The 22,869-nt window shown below is 38.6% G+C and overlaps 1 protein-coding gene across 5 annotated transcripts in view; it reads left to right on the top strand.

Moving 5' to 3' along the window:
- MTPAP (mitochondrial poly(A) polymerase) overlaps positions 1-22,869 on the top strand; it is a 67,486-nt gene that overhangs the window by 23,341 nt on the left and 21,276 nt on the right. Inside the window, exons 7-12 of one of the 5 annotated variants that reach the window (XR_009053200.1) lie at positions 8,248-8,340; positions 8,420-8,493; positions 10,170-10,250; positions 11,834-12,767; positions 19,782-19,846; positions 20,210-20,687. Coding sequence is in view for 3 of the 5 variants with exons in the window: in XM_057731827.1 (XP_057587810.1) it covers positions 8,248-8,340; positions 8,420-8,493; positions 10,170-10,529 (527 nt within the window). In the remaining 2 variants the exon portion in view is untranslated. Of the gene's footprint in view, positions 1-8,247; positions 8,341-8,419; positions 8,494-8,600; positions 8,694-10,169; positions 10,921-11,833; positions 19,624-19,781; positions 19,847-20,209; positions 20,688-22,869 lie in introns of those variants that run through there. The other 4 variants (XR_009053201.1, XM_057731828.1, XM_057731829.1 and 1 more) reach the window with 4 other exon arrangements.

Genomic DNA, 22,869 nt, shown 5'->3' with positions numbered 1-22,869 from the left:
TTTACAGTCTCCTGAGCCAGTTGGAGCCTCTCCCTTGGTTGACCAAGCTTGGAATGACCTTGGAAAAAAATATCCCAGATGCAGCTTCTGATTGGATCCCAGCTTCAGAGCTGGCTTCCAAGTCTGAAGCTATTCCAGATTTCTCTTAGAGATGCTGAAAACTGTTTCATGATGTTTTAAGATCCTGGTTTTTTCTTTTTTTGGTTAGAAGTTTATAAGCAATTGTAGGTAAATTGTTTTAAAATTAGTATACTATTTAATTTATATTTTAAGTAAATTGAAATTTTAATATACTGCTGGATGAGATGCTAAAGTATTACAGTCATAAATTCTAAAAGGAAGGTAATTCAGGATTTACTCAAAATGTATATGCACTCCATTTTCTGCCCCTCCTATTCAGGAAGGTGGAGCGGTGGGCCTGCATCTCACCTTTGAGGCTGGAATAAAGGGCATTGTCTGTGCCTGTGCTCATGTCATCTTGGCTCATGCACCAGGGATCTGTTGGTTACTTACTACAGGTCAGGTGTTATTTTTGGCACAGTGAGTTATACAGATGATGTTCTCAGATAACTCATAATCTAGTAAAGAGGTGAGGTACACACAAACAGAAAACATGGGTAGATCTCACCAATAAGCAGCCTGGAAATAGCACTTCCTATTCAGTCCCTGCTGTGTGCCCTGGTGCTTGAAACTCCTCTCCTAGAAACCATTTCGGGGAAACAATGTGGAACTTTGGAGTTCAGAAGCTAAGAAAGAGTAGAAACTGAAAAAAGGAGGAAGAATTGGGGCAGGTGTATGTTAGGGGCTGCCTGCTTCCAACGTTGTGATTGTTCTCTTAAGCTTGATGAGTGCTGCCGCCTGCCACGCTCAGGCACTTCGCATCCCTGCCCGGGAGGTTCATACTGCCTCTCTCCTTCCCCCCACTCTATCCTTAACTGACAGTAATTTTCAGAAATTCACATCTAATTGTATTATTCTCTCTTGAAATCCTTCAGTAATTTCCTAGTATCTTTTTTAATTTCTACTAATTGTATTAGAAAAATAATATGATTTGTGAACAAATTTAAATTGACATGTTGAGTTTTTATTCTAAATCTTTTTTAAACCAAGTTTAAACTTATTCACATCTTATGGTATCAAAACAGACAAAACTAGTTCATTTTCTGCTTAAAAATACCAGATTGGTTGTTTAAAATTTTTCCTGTTAGTTTTTAAACATGGTCAGAGAAATCTTTGGGCCATTTCAGTTGCTTCTCTCTGCACAGCACGTTACAGATTTGACTTGCCAATAAATGTAAATCGAATTTGATGTAATTGTGGCTACTTTTTTTATCTTTGGTTTTTGAAGTTCTAGTGAAATCTTAAACTTGCTATAAAAGAATTTTTCATAGGTGAATGTATATGAAGAATGTGGTGAAGATGATTTTGAGGAAAATTTATCAAAATATTTTTTTCCTACTCCCTTATGTATTTTTAAGAATCCATGATTTTTATACTTTATGATTTTTAACCAGTGGTCCCATACTGATGTATATTCAACAGTGTATGGCTAAGAATGAAAACAGTGTTAAACTGTGAAATAATCAGAGCCATTGTGGGAACTCCATGATTAATCAGCTGAGGGACTTTGAGTCTTGTTAGTCAGTTTCGCCTAAACTGTGCCTCTTAGTTGATATTCAGGTAGAGCCTATCAATTTCTAGTGTGTCAAAAAGAAGACAGTAAGATTGTTTGCTTGAGTGCCTGCTTGTTTGTTGGTACAACACAGCGTCAGTTTCTGAAACACCTGTCAGTACTTCTAGGACTTTGTCAACCACTGTTTGAAATCCAGAAGTTGAAGCCCAAACTTTTTAGCCTCGTGTTTGGGGTCCTTCGTGATCTTTGTTTTCCTCCTCTTTTCGTACCTTCGCTCCTGTGTGCAGATCGGGAGCTGCAGTGCTCCAGGCTCTTCACTGGACCACAGAGCTTCTGCACACCTCTGTGCCTTCTCTTCCTACCCGGAGAACCTCATCTCTATCAAGCCAGGGAGCAGAGAAGACAAACTCAGTCTCAGATATTACTTGTTAGGTCTCTCCTGTCTTCCTGTCTCCACCCTTCCTCGCAGGAGGCGGTGCCCCGTTGGCTTCCAGGCACCTGGAACACACCTGGATTGTAACCACTGTTAGGTTGTTGTCGTTCGTTTCTTTGCCCACCTGGGCCAGGCTTTTCTAGGGCAGGTTGCTTGGTTCATCTCTGCATTTTCTGCTCCTGCTTAGAGGGGTTCAGCACGTAGATTCAAATGATTGGTGAACATTTTAAAGTTGAAGGTTGTTTATAGTGAGCATGATGGCAACTTTCATATTTTGGTTATTCTTGAATTTTCGTTTCTTTGTGTTTTCTTACAATCTCTACTACCTTCCCTCATGTGTCTCTTATTTTCTTGGTTTTTTACCTTTTTTTGGCTTTGCTACCTTTGCTGTGTTTACTTCTTAATGCTTTTAATTTAGCATCTTCCTCTTACAATCAGCTGTTTAATTAGAGTTCTTTTGTTTAGGATTTGATTTTCTCTCCTGTGATGAATTAAAGGTTTGAGAAAGAAACGACTGGGTAGCATTTTCAGCAAATTTGATGCGGAGACCCCGGTAGCATAGAAGAGAGCTTTAGTTGCTAGCTCTCTGTGACCCAGTAACAATTCAATGAGTGCCAGGCATTTGGCTAAAAACTTTTATGCGTCATCTACATTTCCTAAGTTCACATAGTTAGAGCATGCTAGAGCCAGAATTTGAATCCAAGCACGTTTCAGAGCTTATGCTTTTTTTCAAATTGAAATACAATACATATCAAAGTGCATAAATGTGTGTGTATATATATGTGTGTGTGTATATACATATATTTTTTTTTCTTTCCCAAACTGCACACACCCATGTATCCACCATCCAGATTGGACAAAGCAGCTGTAAGTACCATCTGTGCTCCTTCCTGGTCACTGTACCCCCCCGCCTCTACTGAGGGCATAGAGTAATCTTACCTGTCCGTGTCGCTTAGGTAAAAGGCCTCACAGAGCGCACCTTCTGTGTCTGGCTCTTCCCTCTCAGCGTTGTGTTTAGGAGAGTCATTCATCGTATTAGTGCGTTTGTGGGCCGTTCTTTTCCATTGCTCTGTAGTATTCTGTAGTATGAATATTGCAGAAGTTTTTTTAACTTCTATTTTTGGTGAACATTTGAGTAACTTGTAGTCTGGGACTGTGACAGGTAGTGTTGGTGTGACCCTTCTGGCACATTTCTCTTGGTGAGAACTGAACACAGGTACTCACTTCTGTCCAGTTTATCTGAGGAGTGGAGTTTCTGAGTCTCAGGCTTTGGGTATGTTGAGCTTTGGTAGACACTGCCAGACAGTTTTCCCAAGTGTAAACTCCCACAAGCATAATACACAAGTTCTAAGTGCTGTTCGTCTTTGTCAGCACCTGGGATTATCTTTTCTCGTGGTGGTTCTTCTAAATGCATGTGTTGTGGCATCATGGTGAGTTTTGAGTTTCTCTTCCCCTGTGACTAGTGACGTTGAGCACCTTTTCATATATTTATTAGCTATTTGGGTATCTGTGACTTGTGAAGTTTCTGAGCCTTTGCTTGTTTTTCTGTTGGATTATCTGTCATTTTCTTATTCATTCGCAGGAATTCTTTATTCTGCATGTGAGTCCTTGGTCACATGTTATGTATGTTATGCTTGTCTGTGTATCTCAAATATGTGCACACTGGTTCCCTTCACTCTTAATAGTGTCTGATGAAAAGGACTGTGGTTTTTAAAGTTCAGTTCTATCCAAGCTAGAGATGTACATAGTTATTGCAAACTTTGTAACTAGTAACTTACCCTCTGCGCCTGTGCCTTCTACTCCTTTAGTCTCTCACTGTAGGCAACCATTTTTAACCCTTTTACTTGATCTATTTGGTATTTTAAACCATATTTCCAAAATAACATCCCTGAATTGCTGTTTCTTGATTATTTTCCCCCAGCGTTAGGCACTGTCAGTGACTTCCCTTTATGGAAGAAGAGGAATAACTCTTCCTCCTGTGGGGCCCACCCGCCCCCACACACCTGTTCCATCCCTCATATTGTGACTATAGCTGCAGCATAACTTTGCTCTGCACTCTTTACACGCTTGTGACTGTGGAAGTGCTATTCATATCTGATCCGTGGAGTAAACTGAAATTAATTTCCTTTCCTGCTCAACTTTTTATATGTTTTTGGAGTTAACAGGCCTTTTATGTTAATAGTTTTTAATACCACGTATTTTCTTGTTTTTCTGTTTGCTTAGTTTCTCATGTACTTAACATTAATTGAATCTCAAACTTGCTACCAGTTATCTAAATAAATCTTTTCTCAGAATAGTCAGAAGCATCAAATATTCTATTAATTAATTCTTCTTTACCTAGCCTCTGTTTTTTAAAAAATATTTTTTCATTTTATTTTGTTTAGTCTCATGTTAGAGGCCTTCCTCAGGTGTCTGGTAATCTTTGAATTTCTGCTCATGTTTGAGTTAGAAATTAAAAGGCTGAGTCTCTGAGCCCAGGTGGAGCTTGTTGGCTTTGATAGGCCACCTGAGGGTCCTTTGGCTGGGATGTTCGCTGGGGGACTTTAGAGTCCTTATCTCTGGGTCATTCCTCTGGGGCCTCAGGTTCCCCAGAAAGGACTGCTTCAGTCTTTTTTCTTGGCAGAAAAGGCCTGGCTACTAGCATGCTGGAACTTTAGCATTTATTGTGCCATGTGTTGCATTTAGAACAGTTTTTCCACCCTCAGCTGTGTCTTGCATCTTCCAGTCTAGAGACCCTTTCTTCTGCCATGTCCAGGATAAACCTGACATTTTCTGTCAGGAAGAGACCTGGGGGTCTTGCTGCTTCTGTAACCGTCAGGCATCCAAGCTGGACCTGGCGCTTCGGCTCCTGGGCGGTTGGGAGCTCTGCCTGGATATCTGGTTTCTTCTCGGCTTTGTTTGCTGCTCGTTTAGGACCCGGTGTTTTCAGATAACCTGAGTCACTGATGCTTGTGCATCTGTTCTTCAGCTTAAAAATTTTGGTTGTTCTTGTCTCTTCAGTTCTCTGCCTTTAAGATTTTGTGTCATTTTACTGTCATTTCAGCGGTGCTTTGGAAAGAAGCGAAGATAGATGTCTGAGTTTATTTCGCCATCTTTACCCCAGAACGTGTGTTCTGAACCAGCATGTAGGCTGCCACCCAGAGGGGTTGTGTCACTGGAGCGTGAGGCGTGGTGGGAGGAGTAGTAGGACTTGACCTTGTCTGTAGGTTAGCATGAGTGGTTAATAATAAGTAATCTGTGTTATAGATGCGTATGTGTGAGGAACAGCATCGGAGTATGAACTGTTGTGGACCTGAGAGAAGCTACAAGGTGTTAAAGCTGCCTTGGGCGGGGGGCGGGGGGGGGGGTGGGCGGCAATGTAGCCATGACGCTCAGAGTCTTCAGAGTTAGATCCAAGTGCTTGAAAGGCAGTTGCTGCTTGGATGTGCATTTTCAAAAATCATTCTGGGTGGGTGGATTAGAAGGAAATAAAATGGCAGTTGCCTAAGTGTATTACACCCCCCCGCCCCCCCAAATATTAAAGCGTTAGCCTCCTAAGTGAGTAGAGCGGAATCACCTATTGGCGTCTCTCATTTAATGACTGCTGACCCACTGGCATTACTGGAAGGCTTGGCGCTGTTAATAGTTATAATAGAAGCTGAATGTAGTTAGTTACCTAATTTTAGCTGTTGACGTTTAGTTCCAGTAAACTCTTCTTATAAAAGTAGGACATTGTAAAGGATTCGTTACCAAAGAAAAATTAATCAGCTTTCATATAAACTTGACGCCTGTTGTTCTGTCCCTTGTTTAGGTGCCTGTCCACTTCAGGTTGTTTGTTGGAAATGCATGTGACTGGTGCAGTGTTGATGTTGGCTCTTTTGAACAGAAAGATTAACCTAAATAATTACATAACCCATAGATATGATTATCTCTACTGCAGCCCCTAGTAATCTATATACCAACTCTTGCCAGTAGTGATCTCTGTGGCTGATTACGGGTTATGGTAGTACAGTATTAGTTCCCTGAAAAATGTGGGTGAGTTTATCAATCTGGATATGTCTGTGAGAACGTTACTCAGTGAATTTCATATATCATAGGTATCATGTTGAAAAACAGTAACTGCTATACTGTACAACCCTTGAGAATCTAAAGATTTCCAAAGGAAGCAAGAAAGTCAAATTTAGTAATTCCATAATCTTAATTTTTTCACATAGTTTTCAAGTTCACCTAAGGGGAAGGACTCTGTTATGATTTCATTAAGGTGCTTACATGGCTATTTTTTCCACAGCCGAGAAAGTTTGTATTTAGTTAAGAATGTTTGCCAGCTTTTCATACAGTACAGTTAAGAAGAAAGTCATTGGCACAGGAGTTAACAAAGAATAACAGGGTGTCGTATATCTGAGTAGGTTGAGAGTCGTTTCTCTGTGGCAGCACTCTGTCCAGTAGAACTTGCTGTGATCATGTTGTATGCTAGGGCAGCCGCTTGTTACCTGTGGCTCTTAGGCGCTTGAAATATGGTTAGTGTGACTGAGGAACTGAACTTTTAATTTTAATGGCCGCATGTGTCTAACGGCTGTTTTATTGGACTGTGTAGCTGTTATTTGGGTGATAGTTTAATAGCAGGAAAATAGGGGTGAGAGAAAAAAGAGGAAGACTTAACAGCTGAGTTGTCTCTTAGGTTTGAATGCCTTGGGGATTTTGAAAAAACAAAACTGACCCTATCTTAAATCAGAGGATAATTTTTTTCCTTTAAGTTTTACTACTTTCTGTTAAAAACTCTTTTAGTGAAGACCAGCAGTCATAAACACTGTCTGTTTTCCATCACTGTACATTCCTAGAAATACTTCAATGTAGAATTACTTTAATGTGGATCTCATTTTTCTATTGGAAATGTATTCCTGGGAAAGAAAAAGGACATAGCAGCTAAAAGAGCATCAATATATGTGACTGGCCTGTGTCACAAAAAATATAAACTGTTGATAATTTGAAATAATAAAATATGTGCCCAGGTTCCATAAAAAATAGATCTAAGTGGACCTGTATGTAAGTTCTTCAGTTGTATAAAATTTGCTATTAAAATTAATAGAATTAAGTTTAGAATCTAGAATTAATGTTAGAATCTGGAATGATTTTTGAATACTTAAGTCAGTAACAGGTCTTAACCAAAAAATAACCAAAATCACAAAGGGAGACAGAAGTTTGAAGGAACCTTGTTTATCTGGTTCTCAGTTTCTCTCTGGCTGTTATAGATAAGCATTGAAAGTCAAATATCAGCGATCATTCAGATCTTGGTTACATGCCTGCTGGATGCTGGACTCTGTGGTTGTGGACTAGGTGGTGGGGGGAGGGAAGGTCTCACTGCTTAGATTGGACACCGGCCTCTGTAGTTCCAGACTGGGATGAGGGCATAGACAGCACGCACACAATCATAGTGCAGTCGGGTAAGTGCTGATGGAGCACGGTACAGAAAGGCTGGAGCGCCAGCTTGAAGTTAGGAAAGGCCAAAGCTTTTTTTAGGTGGCCGTCGATTAGACTTTTAAGAGTGGGAGTTTGACTGCATGTTGTACAGTGGAAGGTAGATTAGAATGGGTGAGGGATTTCATGGTGGCTGTATGTTTATCAATAACTAGGGAAATGATTACCTCTGAAGATGTAAATGCTGTTAAGAAAGGTGAATGCCTAAGTCCACTGTGCTGTTAAATGTGTGGTACTGAATCCCAGTCTCTCTAGAGGCCTGCATCTAAGAAATTACTGGAAGTTTTTCAGGCCTCTTAGAACAGTTTGTGTATCTCTTGGATGAATTGTTGAAAAGAAACACACAAAAAGATGATAAGAGTGAAAATAGAGATCTAAATTAAATATTATTGATCAAAGATAGTGCCAGGATTTACATTTGTGAAAGATGGGAACTGTCTACATTTTCATTCATAACTAGAAAACTGATGACCTCAGAAGATAGATTAGGAATAGTCAAGTGTTGATAGACAATTCTGGTTTGCTGAAATACATGTAAAGTAGTATAGTTGCTCTCAAATCTTTTTTAATGGAGTTTTAATCCTATTAACCATCTATATATAAAAAGCACTGACTAATAAATAGGACACATTAATCTGTATCTTTAATTTACGTGATTATAGATCTCTGAAGTGGGAAATATCTTTGAAGTAGAATGTGAAATATTTTTCATTTCTGTTTATTTAAGATGCAGAAGATAAGTGTATAATCGAAGGCCACAACTGTACATTTGTTCGTGACTTGAATAGAATTAAACCTTCAGGAAACACAGAAACACTAGGTAGGTGTTTCCCTTTTCTTTGCTATTTTTGGACTGAAACAGACTTTCTTATTATTTTCCTTGTTTTATTTTCTTACAGAATTACTACTGAAAGAATTTTTTGAATATTTTGGAAATTTCGCGTTCAATAAAAATTCCATAAATATTCGACAGGTAAGTACTGTTTTATTATTTGGTTATTGAGTATATGGTCTTCTACTGTACTAATATTTAACGAGTTTTGTTTTCAGAGCACTCTAACAAATGTCATTGCATGTCAGCTGTACGGTGATAGAGAGTAATAAGAAAATTGACGCCTAGTGGAGCTGCGTGACTTGGCTAAGATCAGTCATCCAGTGTCTGGAGGAGCAAAGGCCAGTTCTTTTTGACATCTGCCTTTGTCACTTTGCCATGGTACCTTTGGGTCACTTACTGTTAATACTGTGTCCTTCAAAATGTGGAATATATTCTGAAGGTTTTTTAGAAAGCATAATTTTACATACAGTTCTCTTTAAACTGTGTTTGGGTTTCTGTGGAAGAAATGGAATACCTAGTCCCAAAGATAGAATATTAGTAATTCCCTCAGTTTGAGCCCTTAGGATTTAATTTACTTAGGCAAGGGCATTTATAATTTTTCGTTCATCTGAGTGGCTGGAATGACAGACATTTTCCATAAAGAAAATCTGTCAGAGCAAACCCTAAGCTAGGTTTATTTACAAGTGGGGGATACTTGAGATGGCTCTCTCGGTTTATTCCATTTAGCATGTGATTTGGCATTTGGTTACAGCCCTTCTAAGATTGATTTCATAAAACATATACTCAAATCTTCTTTTTTGTTGTTTCTTCAACTCTTTTTTTTCATTCTTCCCTAACCCTTATCCTACTCATGGACGTTTTGTTTAAAAAAAAAGAGAAAGTGTGGGGTTGCGAGAGGGTTGACACACAGAGCTCTGGAATGCAGTCTAGAGGAAAAAGGGCACGGAACGTAGGACATGCTTTACCCTTTCTATACCCTTACCCCTTAGGGCTCAGAGGTGACGGTCAGGTAGGACCTCTGCTGGAGTTAGGGAGTTAACAGGGGCTGCTCACATTGGCGACTCCTGATGGTTGGTTTTGTAGTGTTGAAGTTATATATGTGATATCATTTGAAAGAGGAAAAGATTATATAGGCTGTGGATCACTGATGTTCAGATGAGTCATAGCTCCAGCTTTTCTTTTTAGTTCTTTATCTTACCTGGCAGAGCCTTATTTAAATTGGATCTTTAGAAATGTATATAGGAAACTTTTAGTATTTTAAAATGAATAATGAATAATCCTTTGTTCCTTCTCTCCCTTTCTCATTTCATACTTGTGCAACATTAATTACTATATTTAATTTAAGGCTTCTAATTTTGTGTGCTTCTGTTCCCACTGTAATAGGTATGTTTTTAGCAAGTCTCAAAAATAACTGAATCTTATTTCTGCCTTTTTTCTTTTTCATTTTTTTTCCCTTCCCAGCTCTATTCTGTTAGGTAAACGTTATGTTATTTTAAAGATACTTTTATTGGTTGACTTAGTCCAGATACCTCTCATCGGAGCAGTGACATCATCGTTCGTAGCTCATAAACCTAACTTATTTTCCTCTGAAGAATACTCATAAAACCACAGTGGAAAAACCAGTCAGAAGCACACACACATGTGTACACTAACGCATAGCAAGCGTACATACCCAGGCCCCTTGGGGAAGAAATTCTTTCCTCTGTAAAGTTAATGCTGCTATTATATGTTTTTTGACATTTTATTAAACCAGTTTTTATATTTGAGCGCTTCATATATTTATACATCTTTTTCTTCCTTGTAATTATCTATAGGGAAGGGAACAAAACAAACCTGAATCTTCTCCGCTTCACATTCAGAATCCTTTTGAAACTTCTCTCAACATTAGCAAAAATGTAAGTCAAAGCCAGCTGCAAAAATTTGTAGATCTGGCCAGAGAAAGTGCCTGGATTTTACATCAGGTAGATAAATATCGCCCTTCGCCATCAAGTCTTCAGCCCTGGGGGCTGGCAGCCCTGCTGCTACCTACCGTAGCAAATACTATGTCTGTTGCCAAGAAGAAAAAGAAGCCTGCAAGTGAAAGAATTAAAAACTTATTGGAATCCATAAAGAGTAGCAGTACAGAAAATTCCACAGCCACCAGTGGGAAAAGAGCAGTTAGTACTCAGGCATAGTGCCTGCTGCTTTGCTTTCAGAACTGGTTTTATCCTGTAAAATGATCTCTGGACTGCTTGGAAGAGCGGTGTGAAACTCTGGCACATCGTGCTTTTATCCCATGTCTCTCTTTTCGTGATCTTCTCACTGGGCCCTTTACACGGGTCTCACGTTCCACGATGATTTCAGTCTGGAAGCCAGGAGTGCTGTGTTAAGACACTAGCCGTGGGAACAGGTGAAAGAAGATTGGAATGTACTTCAGATAAAATGTACAAAGCAAGTGGGAAAAAATCAGTTCTAGAATCAAACCATTGTTGATATCCGCGTCAGTCTGTGGGTGTAAATCATTTAAGAGGACTTCTAGGTATGTACATATGTAGGCAACGAATAAAATAAAGCTGCAGAATTTGACAGTACTCTTTATTTTGTATTCTTCAAAGTACTCTTATTCACCTAGAAAGGAAAAACAGATTGGTACTGATTTCCAAAAATGTCCATATTTTTAAAAGAGATGCATGCAGACGCTTTAGTTACTCTATTCTAGGTATTCTAAGCCAAATATATAAAAATATTGGTACACTGTATTTAAAAATATTATTTAGTTAATTTTTCTATTTTCAAAAATAAAATCCTTTTTCTACTAGTATGTGGTATTCCCAGTATTCCTTCACTTCTCTTTTGAGGATTCCTTTCTGCCTGTGGGAAATAGATATGTGTTGAAATAGAATTTCCGTTACATTCCCTGTAGAGTAGCTTTCAGCTTAGGAAGCAGGTAGTAGTGTTGGAAAACACAGACTTGAGCCAGCTGACTTCCCAGTGAGTTGCTCAGGCTCTTTGGGCCCCAGTTGTCTCATCTGTTAAATGGGGATGATAATAGTGCCTCCTTCGCCAGGTGGTTGTGAAGATCAGGTGAGGCCCGTAGAGAGTGCAAGGTCATGTTTGTGGTATATAATTATTATTCTTGCTGCCAAGAATTCAGATTTAGAGTTTGTACTGGTTTTCAAAATAGTTTCCCATCTAAATTTTAGGTCAGAAACTAATGAACGCTGCTTGGGGTATTATGGGAAACTCACTAATAGAATTGTCATGAAGCAGGTAAGTTCTGTGCCATGTGGCTCTGCTGTTTGATTTCACACCTGAAATCAACAAACAGGCATCAGTGTTCTTCTACGCAGATGGTGTCCTTAAACTGAAAGCCATTTTTCATTTTTTAATTAGGTTAATTCTGTTGGGCTAGAAATATGTATTGAGAGTTAAAAAGAGGTTTTAAAAAGCGTATTTGAGAGTTTTTAAATGAAATGATTCTTTTTTTTTCTGTTCACAGATATTTGATTGGACATTTTCATGTTTAGGTTGGTGTTAAGTCTAAAAGTCATTTTAGCACATAAAGTATGAATATGTGTTACATTTCTTTTCTTTTGTAATTTATAGAATAACTGACATTCTAGGTCTGTTTTACTTTTCAGAATGAATTTTAATCAAAATTGATCTTTTAACATGAAGTATTCATTCTAGTAAACTGCGTATAGACTACAGATTATTATGTTTTCTCATAAGTTCATTGTATCACTTCCCAAATTTTTAAAAGATAGTTTTTATTACATCTTAGGGATAACGAGCAGTTATTTGATTCCATTTCTTAGTTAAAACTAATTGCAGCAATAAAGGTAAGGAAAATTTTTCAAGGTTTTCCTTTTCTAGCTATTATGAGGCTTTCATTCACTAGCTCTTATGAACAATGAGTTTTAGTCTCTGTGTGAAAGTAATTTTGATATGAGCCTACCTGGATGAGATTGATTTCAGTATACCTCATTCCTTATTTCATAGCCCACTAACCTAATTCCTGGAGTTATTATCCCTTTTTAGGAAATTAGAGAATTGTCCAGACAGTCTAGGAAGACAACATATAATCTGTCTCATTCACAAGCCTTCAGTCATCATAGAGAAGAGAGAATAAAGACAGTTGCAGTAGGACTTTCTTCCTGCTCTCATTTACTACTTACCTCTTTGTTTTGCTCTAGGGTGAGACCAGAATTAGACTGTTTCAAGTCACTTCATGTTCCTAGAAATTCCTTGGCCTTAGATGTACAGCTCTGTTAAGTTCCTTACTGCTGCCATAGTAGGAAAATGCTGCATAGACACGTGTAATTTAAACCCGCACAGGGAACATCTGCAGTAGAACCAGCAGAAAGAGCCACCGAGCCACCTGTCCAGGCAGCAGCTCTCTCGTCCACTCTCCAGACTTTGGTATTCAGCTGGTGAGTAGCTGTCCTCTTGTCTCAGTTCAGCCCCTTCAGGAAGCACTGTAGGAGTGGAACGTTCAAAACGCCATAGCAAGGAAGAAACAGTTTCTACCAGCAATGATTGGAAAAGGCTTTGTTGAATAGGATAGTGTAGGCCTTGAAGGGATCATAATCACTAGACCAAAGGAAGGCCATAGGGATTATCATCCTGGGAGCAGAAGACAGGGTAGATAGGAGTCAGGAAGATGGAAACGTATGTGGAGAACGGGCAGCCCAGACTGGCTGGGTGGCGTTTTCCCTGTGATGCTCAGAGTCAAGGTTGAGCGAGATTGTGAAGGATTTCCCGTGGCAAGTTACAGAGGTTGAGTATATTTTCAGCAGTAAAGCATTGAAGGTTTTTGTGTCCGAGAATAGTGAATGTTAAAGCAGTGCTCTAGATGTTAATCTGTTGATATCAAGTCGTTATCAAGTGCTGTTCCTTTTTTCTGGACAAATTTGAGTACCTTAGGTCCCATCATTAAGTTAGGTAGAATTTGGCTGTTAAATTCTCCACACAGGTCCCAAAGCTGACTCTCATACACCTCACAAGAGTGTTTAACGAGAAAGTAAAGTTTAAGTGGTTTAAAGCTATCATCAGGAAGTATCATCAGGTCATGATATGTAATTTTATGTAAAGCTTACTAATGAGAAATTCTTTGCAGTAAATACTTGGAAAGGAATGAAAACATGACCAGAAATCACTTTTCACCTTGGGATGATTTTGGAAAATTTATTTTAAATACTTGAAAGGCTTGTTTTAGTTTCCATGCTGCGTTCAGTTACTTGCGGATACGTATTCCAACGAATATAAACATTACGTTGGTCCTCTGGAATTCCCGTGGAGCAACTCCCAGAAAATGTCTGTTTTAGATGGAATCTTTAATCTGAAATATCTATGATACAGGATATATAAATCACCACGAATTATTTTTAAAATACACTATATTTTAAATGTGATCCCTTTTGTTATCTGTGTGTATGTGTATCCACCCATCTTTAGGTACTCAGTGGAGTCAAAGCTAGATTAAAGGCATTATTCACTTTTTCTGTCTGCTTTTAGATGAATACATTTAAACTTTTTTCCCCCCACAGCAAAGTTTCTGATCTTTTAGGACGTAGGTGCTGAGATGTTTTATTAAAGAGGGTATTGGAAACGTGGAACTTGAAACAGTAAATATTACACTGTGAAGAATATATAGTATGGAAAAATACCTAATTTGGAATAGACCAAGTCTAAATTAATGAAAAATATAAATTATAAATTATCTTTTCTGGGTCTGTTTTGAAGTATGACATTGAAAACTTACTATAATGGATACTGTCAAATAAAATGGAGCAAATTAATGAAAGATTACAAGTTAGGTTTGTGTCATGTTCTGTGTGACCAAAATTCATTAACGTGTCAGGTACAATGGAAGTCACACATTTGGAAGCTTCCTGTTGCAGAGTTACTGGTATTTGGCTTAGGTGAGTGTAGCTTAATAATTAGAGTTTTAATTAATCTTTGCTAAACTTACACATGGGCTTGGAGAATGGTTTGAAATAACATTAACGTCTTCTCTTTTGTCTCAAAAACTGAGTAAAAGGTAGATTATGAAGCTGGCTGATGTCTTGCAGTGGAATTTGAAACTCAAAGCCTGATTTATTTATTTTTTCTTCAAGTAAGATGTGTATTATCATTCTATAGATATGCATATCAGTATAAAACTAGCAGAGGCTTCACCTTGTTTTTCTTAAGCAGTTAATTTTGGTGATTTTAGAAGGCCTGTTTGTTCATGATTTGTGTGATAAGGTCCCCTTCCCCCAGCTCTCTTACTGAACCTACAGGAAGCATCTTTGGCGTTTCCCTGCTTGGTTCTTGGCGTCACTGGTTATAAAGCTCAGTTACAAGGACTGAGTGGTCTCCTTCAGCTTTATATAATGGAGTTTTTAAAAAAGAGAATTACAGCATTTCTCACATATTTTACATTTTTTATTTGATCAAAATATTTTTAAATTTTGACTTCTTTTTTAAAGAAGTGATGACTAGAAAAACAGCAGTGGCACTTCACTTATCTGTTGTTAAGTGATAAGTTGTGTTCAAATAAACATATTTTTCACATAGCACTGATTTCCAGATCTTCATCCTCAGCTCCAGACATAGGACTGCCAAGTCATTATTTTAGTCCCACCTCTAGACCTTCATCATACACTAGACTTTGTGCTTTTACCTTCAACTCAACCTGTTTTATCTATTTATTTTATTTTTTTATTTTGGCTGCGCTGGGTCTTCATTGCAGCACACTGGCTGTTCATTGCAGGCTTCTCTCTCGTTGTGGTGCACAGGCTCAGTAGTTGTGGCACATGGGTTCCAGAGTGCACAGGCTTGGATGCTCCGCAGCATGTGGGATCTTAGTTCCCCAGCCAGGGATCGGATCCACGTCCCCTGCATTGAAAGGTGGATTCTTAATCACTGGACCACCAGGGACGCCCCTCAACCTGTTTTAAATTAAAATTATTTTCTTCCTCATAATTGACCCATTTCTGTTGGTACCATTCTCTGCCAGTATAGCTCAGACTCTGGGATCCTTTTACGCTCCTTTTTCACCTTGTTTAAGTAATCTATTTCTGTTGTGATTGGCTTAGTTTATGTCATTACCTCTCTTCTAATTTAATACGATAATCTATTAGCTAGTTTCCCAGCCCATTGTTTTCCCTCTTCTGTGTAACCATGTAAACCATCCATTTTCAAAGGAATAGGAGTCAAAGTACATTTTATGGTAAATTAATATTAAATTATATGTGTTTATTTATTATAATTCTAAAGATACCTTGGAATTGTACAGAGCTTTCTAAATATCAGGTGTACAAAATAGATACTGATTGAAGGTTCTGATTAGTAAAAAGCACTGGCTTCTATAACATCAAAATATATTCTGTTCATAAACTCCACTGACTTTTTTTTGGGGGGGGGGCGGGGGCTGCATTGGGTTTTTGTTGCTGCGTATGGGCTTTCTCTAGTTGTGATGAGCAAGGGCTACTCTTTGTTGTGGTGCACAGGCGTCTTATTGTAGTGGCTTCCTTTTTTGTGGAGCTGGGGCTCTAGGCACCCGGGCTTCAGTAGTTGTGGCACATGGGCTCAGTAGTTGTGGCTATCAGGCTCAGGCTCAGTAGTTGCGGCACACAAGCTTAGTTGCTCTGCAGCATATGGGATCTTCCTGGAGCAGGGGTCGAACCCGTGTCCCCTGCATTGGCAGGCAGATTCTTAACCACTGCACCACCAGGGAAGTGCTCCACTTCTTGAAGTTTTCAAACTTCCGTGCTAATGACACTTAATCCCCAAAATACTAGTACGATGGAGTCATTCATTCAGTAAACATTTACTCATGATTGCTATGTACCAGACACTGTAAATTGAGATGTACCAAGAGATGAAAGGTTTGAATTGCTACAAAAATGATTTTTGTTCTTGGATAGAAAGGGTTAGTGTAAGGGTAATAGTTTTGCCTACATAGCAATTAATGATGATGCAGTCAATTAAAATTCTGTAAGAATTTTTTTATAGAAACTTGAAAGTCGTTGGCAGTGTATGAGGAAGAATAAACGTACAAAAATAGGAGAAAAAAAATTTTAAACTTATCAGGCAAGGTAATTAATACTACTGGTTTGAGATAGGTAAACCAGTGGAACACTCCAGAAATATACTCAAGATGTATAAGGGAATTGATAGTGATATGATAGAGAGTAACACTTCAATCAGTAGAGACGGATTATTCAGTAAGTTGTGTCAGGACAGCTGGTAGCTACTGGAAAAAAAGTAGTTTGATCCTAGTCTCTTATACCCCAATAAATTCCAGGTGGGTGGGAATTTAGATGTGGAGGGGAGTAAGTGAGATCATAAAGTAGAAAAGAAATCCTGGATGAATATTATGAACTTGGGGTAGGGAAGGGTGCCTTTTCAAGTATGACATGGATTCAGAAAAGAATATATTGATAAATTTGACTACTTTAAAATGGAAAGCTGTGCCACAAAATTCTGATTCTGATGAAAAAGGGCTAAATTTTCTAATAGTGAGCTCCACAAATGTGTAAGTAATAGGCAAAGACAAAGCTATATCATGGAAGCAATTAAAATGGACAAGTAAACAATAAACATGGTCAAGCTTACTGATAATTACATAAAACCATTATTTATTTATTATGGAGAATTTTGAATACAGGCAAAAGTAAACTGAACAGTATAATGAACTTGCATAAGTCCATCACCTGTTTCAATAATTAACTCATGGCAAACTTGCTTTAATATATAACCCCATTTACTTACCAACCTGTATTATTTTAAGCATATTTCAGTCATTCTGTTATTTTATCTGTAAATATGTCAGTTATTGCTAAAAGATAAGGACTTCTAATGTAATCACAAATCATTATCATATCTAAGTAGAACAAACAAAACAATTCTCTAGTATCTTCATATCCACTTAGAGTTCAAGTTTCCAGTTGTCTAACAGATATCACAGTTGTTTTTTCTCAAGAATGTTTATTTGCATTGAGATCCAGTTACGGTCCCCATGATGTGGTTCATTGACCTGTTTCTGAAGTCTCTTCAATTCTTACGTTTCTGCTGCATGTCTTTTTTCCTTTTCTGATGTATTGAAGATACAGAGTGTCTCTCTTGGGGAGTTTCCCACAACATGAATGGTGCTGATTTTGTTGGCGCATGTGATTCTGTGCTGTGGAGAGGTTAAACATTACTTAATGACGGAAAAATATTTATCAGTTTTAGAAAACTTTCAATCATTGTTCTTTCCTGTTTTTGGTTTTTTTTTTCTATCTTCATCTCTTTATTGTGGGTATTTCTAACCTATATTACAGCTTATCACTTTTTTTCTTTAGCTGTGTCTGATTTTTTAAACCCATTCATTCAATTCTCAATTTCAGTAGGGTTTTTTTTTCCCCCCAGTTCTAGAATTTTATTATTTCTAATTTTCTGACAATTCTCAGTCTCATCTTTGATTTTCTTATAAAGTCTGTCTGATAAGTGGATTGATTCTCTGATCTGCTTCTGTGTTTCCTGATGCTGACTTCTCTCCTAGGATGCCTGACTGGGGGTGTTTTGTGTGTTGACATTGTATGTGGAAAATAGATTACGTGAGAGAGGGTGATGTTGATCTTCCTGCAGAATGGATTTATTTTTGCTTCTGGAGGGTGGGTGGGAGTACTTAGGATCGTGAATCATCAGAAGGGGCTAGAGGTTTTGAAGTTGGATTCCATTCCAGATTCTAGCCTCGCCCAAAACCAAGAGCACTCGGTGGGGCCCCTTCTCCTTGTTAGGCCCTGAGCTGCAGTGCTCGTCCCCTTTCCCTGCGATCCTTCCAAAAGCCCTGCTCAGCTCCGATTGCCTCATCGGTGGCGGCTCTCCCTGTGGGGAAAGCAGTCCCACCTGCCAGGCTCACCTGTGTGGGTCTGTGTCTCCATAGTCCTGTAGGCTTTCACTGCCTTATTAGCATTCAGATGCTTTCAAGCAACTGCTTTTTGCCTTGCCCAGCTGCAGAGCTGTTTTCAGTGAGAGTTGGTATGTACTGCCTAGTCTACCATTGCTAGAAGCCACTGAGTTCTTTTTGATTCCAGCTTCTGATTCCATATATATTTTTTTTTCTAATTTTGTAGGAATGGCTTATACTGTTCATTTAGTTTACTTCCTCGAAAAGGGCTTTCACATGATGTCTCACTTGCCAATGAGCCTTGAGTCGGGCTTTACCTAGTAGTGCGGATGCCTGGTTCACCACTGAGGAAACAAGGTGGTGTTCTGTGCTCGGCTGGAGAAATCAGAAATTTCCAGCTTTTATTTCTGGGTTGCGATTTCCTCATGGAGGATTTTGTCCATGCCAACTCAAAGTTTAAATTTATGCCATGTGTGAATGAATGGCACAGTGCCCAAAAAAGAATGGGGGAAATATCTTCTTTTTCCAACCATATTCAGACACCTCAAACAACTATGAAATACAATTTTTCTTCCAGTTTTCCAAAGTATTTATCTGGTCTGAGACCAAGAATGAAAGCATTTTAGGCCAAAATGCTCCTTGGAACTTTTATGATTTATAATAGAGTTCTCTTTTGAATTTTAGGCATATGTTATGAGAGTATCTTGTTTATGAACACAGAATTTTAGTGCATTTTCGCATCATTGAAATAAGTGTTTCTTTTCTATATTATGAGTTATTTTTCTAATATTTGACTATTTCATATTTGTAGTTTTTCAGCTATAATATCAGCCTATATTTGTTTAGACAACAGAGAAGTAGCAATTAAAATAGCTATCATTATTTTGAGTTAGTTTTCAGCTTATAATTTGCTACTTGTATTCTAGGATTGCTATATTGCTAGAAACCTTAATTCAGGTCTCTAAATATTTAATAAAATCATTTCTAAAACTGAAATTATTTGCTGTTTTAATCTTGGTTGCCCCGAACAAAACCAATACTTCAAACTTCTTGACACTTCAGGGTAAAAATTGTGTTGGGCAGTATTTGAATTTAAATGTGGTTTAAAATGCTTCTTAATTCTAAAGCCCCCTATAGTTCCTGTTTTCTGAGCAATATTACCTATATTTGATCTTCGAGATGAAGAAAGACTTGACTGTGATTAAATATGTATAGTACCATCCTGGAATACATTTTATTCATAGATTAATAAAATATGTGCAGCATGATTTAGGAGAAAATATTTTAGGCCATTAAATTTAGTTACATAAGCTACAGTCTGTTTTAAATTCTGTGCAATGAAATCTGTTTTGCTTTAAAAATAAAAAGTTCATTATACTGGAAAATGTGGAGTCTTTGTTTTCCAAGACCATCAAAAGCATACCCTATCACACTTTTAGGAAAATTTTGAAATACCAGTTTTCGCCTGTCAATTTAATGGCATTTGTTATGACTATCTAATATTCTTATCTGTGCTTAAAAGCCTTGAGAACACTCTTAATGTTTGATTTGCTTACGTTTCTTTTAGTACACTGGCTCTAATGCAGTTCTTTTCTCTGATACGGAATAAATACAGGACCTGGCACATATTTGGTAATTGATAAACATTGCTTTCTTTCCCTTATCCCGCCCTCATTCTTAGCCCATGACTTTAAAGGTATTAAGAAATAAAAATAAGTACTAGGAAAAATTTAAGAGCTCAGCTTCCATTTAAAAAATTTAAACTTCTTTTTCTAAAATAAAGATTCAAAATTAATGCATGGTGTTATAGGCAGGATTCTGTGATGGCCCCAAGATTCCCACTCTCTGGAGGACATGCCCTTGTGCAATCCCCTCTCCTTGAGTGTGATCAGACCTGTGGGTGTGATGGAGTAGTCAGTCCCTTGATTGGGTTGCATTACTGGCAGAGGTGATGGTTGAATCAGTCTGTGACTATTACCTGCTATGACTCCTTAGACTGGAGAGAGAAATTCTGCTGGCTTTGAAGAAGTAAGCTGCCGTGTTGTGGATGGCCACATGGCGGGGACCTGAGGTTGGCTTCCAAGAGCCGAGAGCAGTCCCTACCAACAGCCAGTAAGCGATCAGGGACCTTGGTCCACCCACAAGGAAACTGGGAGATGACAAACGTAGGAGCTTTGAAGAGCATCCTGAGGATGGGTGAGATGACACCTTGGCCAACACATCAATTTTAGCCCCCTAAGACTGAGTAGAGGACCAGTTAAATCGATTTCTGACTCCCAAGCCACAAAAACTGAGAAAAATCAGTGTATATTGTTTTAAGCCACTTAGTTTGTGGTAATTTCTTATGCAGTAATAGAAAATAAATACATTAGGGAAAACCTCCTTTGTGAAAGTTGAATCATTGTTTATTCACTTTACAGTGTAAATATCTTTGTTCAGGACCAGCAATCAAGGGATAAAGATGGAATATGTGTAAACATATCATCCTCACCAGTAAACAAACAAAGGCTATAGCCGTGTTCTGAATAAAGGCCCCAACTATGTCTGTGCTAATACCAGAAACTGAGCATGTCACTTTACATGGCTAATGGGACTTTGTGGGTGTGATTAAGGTAAAGGCCCTGAGATGGGATTATTCTGGATTTTCCAAGTGGCCAAAATATAATCAGAAGGATCAGAGAGAGGAAAGAGGATGTGATGAGGGAATCGAGGTCAGACAAGAGGTCTCTGAAGATGCTGCACTGCTGTCTGAGGATGGAGGAAGGGCAGGAGCCAAGGCGTGTGGGTGCATCTGGAAGCTGGAAAAGGCAGGAAACAGGTTTTCCATGAGGAAACATGACACTCTGATTTCAGGAGTCTGACTCTAGGACTGTAAGCTAAGAAGCCACTACATATGTGGTAGTTTGTGCAGCAGTAGAAAAATAGTACACAAGATATCTGAGAGAAGCCTGCTACATCGAAGAAACCAAAACAGTGATTTGTAGGACATAAGCCATACAGGAGGAAGAATACCTCAAAGACAGAAACTTGAATAGTTGATAAATTGTTTTGGGAGGTTCTAGGATTGGGACCTCCCAGTCTGCTGTCGTGCTAATGTCCCACGTATGTCTTCTGTATTATATTCTTATTATCTACTTACATCTTTAGATATTTTATATATATTTTTTTCTTTTGTTGTTGTTGGCTGCGTTGGGTCCTCGTTGCTGTGCACAGGCTTTTTCTAGTTGCGGCAAGCGGGAGCTACTCTTCATTGCAGTGCACAGGCTTCTCAGTGTGGTGGCTTCTATTGTTGAGGAGAATGGGCTCTAGGGCACACGGGCCTCAGTAGTTGTGGCAAGTGGGCTCAGTAGTTGTGGCACACAGGCTTAGTTGCTGCACAGCATGAGGGATCTTCCTGGACCAGAGCTTGAACCTGTGTCCCCTGCATTGGCAGGGGAATTCTTAACCACTGCACCACCAGGGAAGTCCCTGTATATATTCTTTATTGAGGTGTTTTGTCAAATCTTTTGCAATTAAAAAAATGAGTTTTTTTACTGAGTTTTGAATATTATTTTATATATTTTAGATACAAGTCCTTTATCAGATGTATTTTCTTTCAATCTGTAGCTTATCTTTGCGTTATTTTAACAGTATCTTTTAAAGAGCTGAAGTTTTAGATTTTGATGAAGTTCAGTTTTTACATTTCTGCTTTTATGGGTCATGCTTTTGGAGTGATATCTAATCCTTGCCTAATTCAAGGCAACAGAGTTTCTCATTTGTCTTTTAGATGTTTTACATTTTAAATTTAGTTTACGTTTCATTCTGAGTTGACTTTTATGTGTGGTGTAGAGTCTGGATTGAGTACTTTGTTTTGCATGCAGTTATCCATCAAATTGACTTTGTGCCATTGCCCACGAGTGTCATCACTGAACTTGGTGGAGCAGGGAACTCCAAAATGCCATCCCTCCCCTGAAACAAGGATTAGGCTGGTAAAAGCTTTCAGAATCAACTTTTCTTGAAGTTTGAAGTCTAACAAAGAACTTAAAACAATGGGAGGACACATGATAAAGAAGGAAGCTGCTGAATTTCAGTGAGGGCTCGGTAGCATTTTAACTCACCTGTTTACCATTTCTTACTCCTCTGCTTGGCAGTGACTGTGAAGATAGCAGCCCATGTACTTAGCTTCCTGGTTCAGAGGGAGTAATGTGGACCCAGTTCTCAGATACTTGTGATTATGTGTTTTGGTGACTCCCTGAGGAATCAACTCGGGCTTGGCTTGTTTTCATCCACCTCAGAGCTTACTCAGAGACAAACGAGATTCCTGGGAAACATTTGTCTAAAGTACTTAGTGGCAAATATACTGGCTGTAGCTGCCTGGGAGTAAGAGATAACAATTGGGACAAACAGTAGACACACTGAAAAATCCTGGGAAAGAGGAGACTGGGAAAGGAAATGCATAGGGATATAAGGGCTTTGAAAAGCTCTCAGGTGTGCAGGGAAACTAGAAGGCCACATACATGCCCAAGACTGGAGACATGCTCACTAAAGACCTGAGAAGATCCTCAGCTTTCACCTCCAGCTGACCTGAGGCTCCAGAGAATCAGAAAGTGCAGTCATAAACAGCTTGGCTAAGCACTGGAGTGCTCAAACACAGAGCCAATCTGCAGACACTGGGA

This window comes from Hippopotamus amphibius, chromosome 4 (assembly GCF_030028045.1).
Source record: "Hippopotamus amphibius kiboko isolate mHipAmp2 chromosome 4, mHipAmp2.hap2, whole genome shotgun sequence".
NCBI lineage: Eukaryota > Metazoa > Chordata > Mammalia > Artiodactyla > Hippopotamidae > Hippopotamus > Hippopotamus amphibius.
This window is presented reverse-complemented; position numbering and strand designations above follow the sequence as displayed.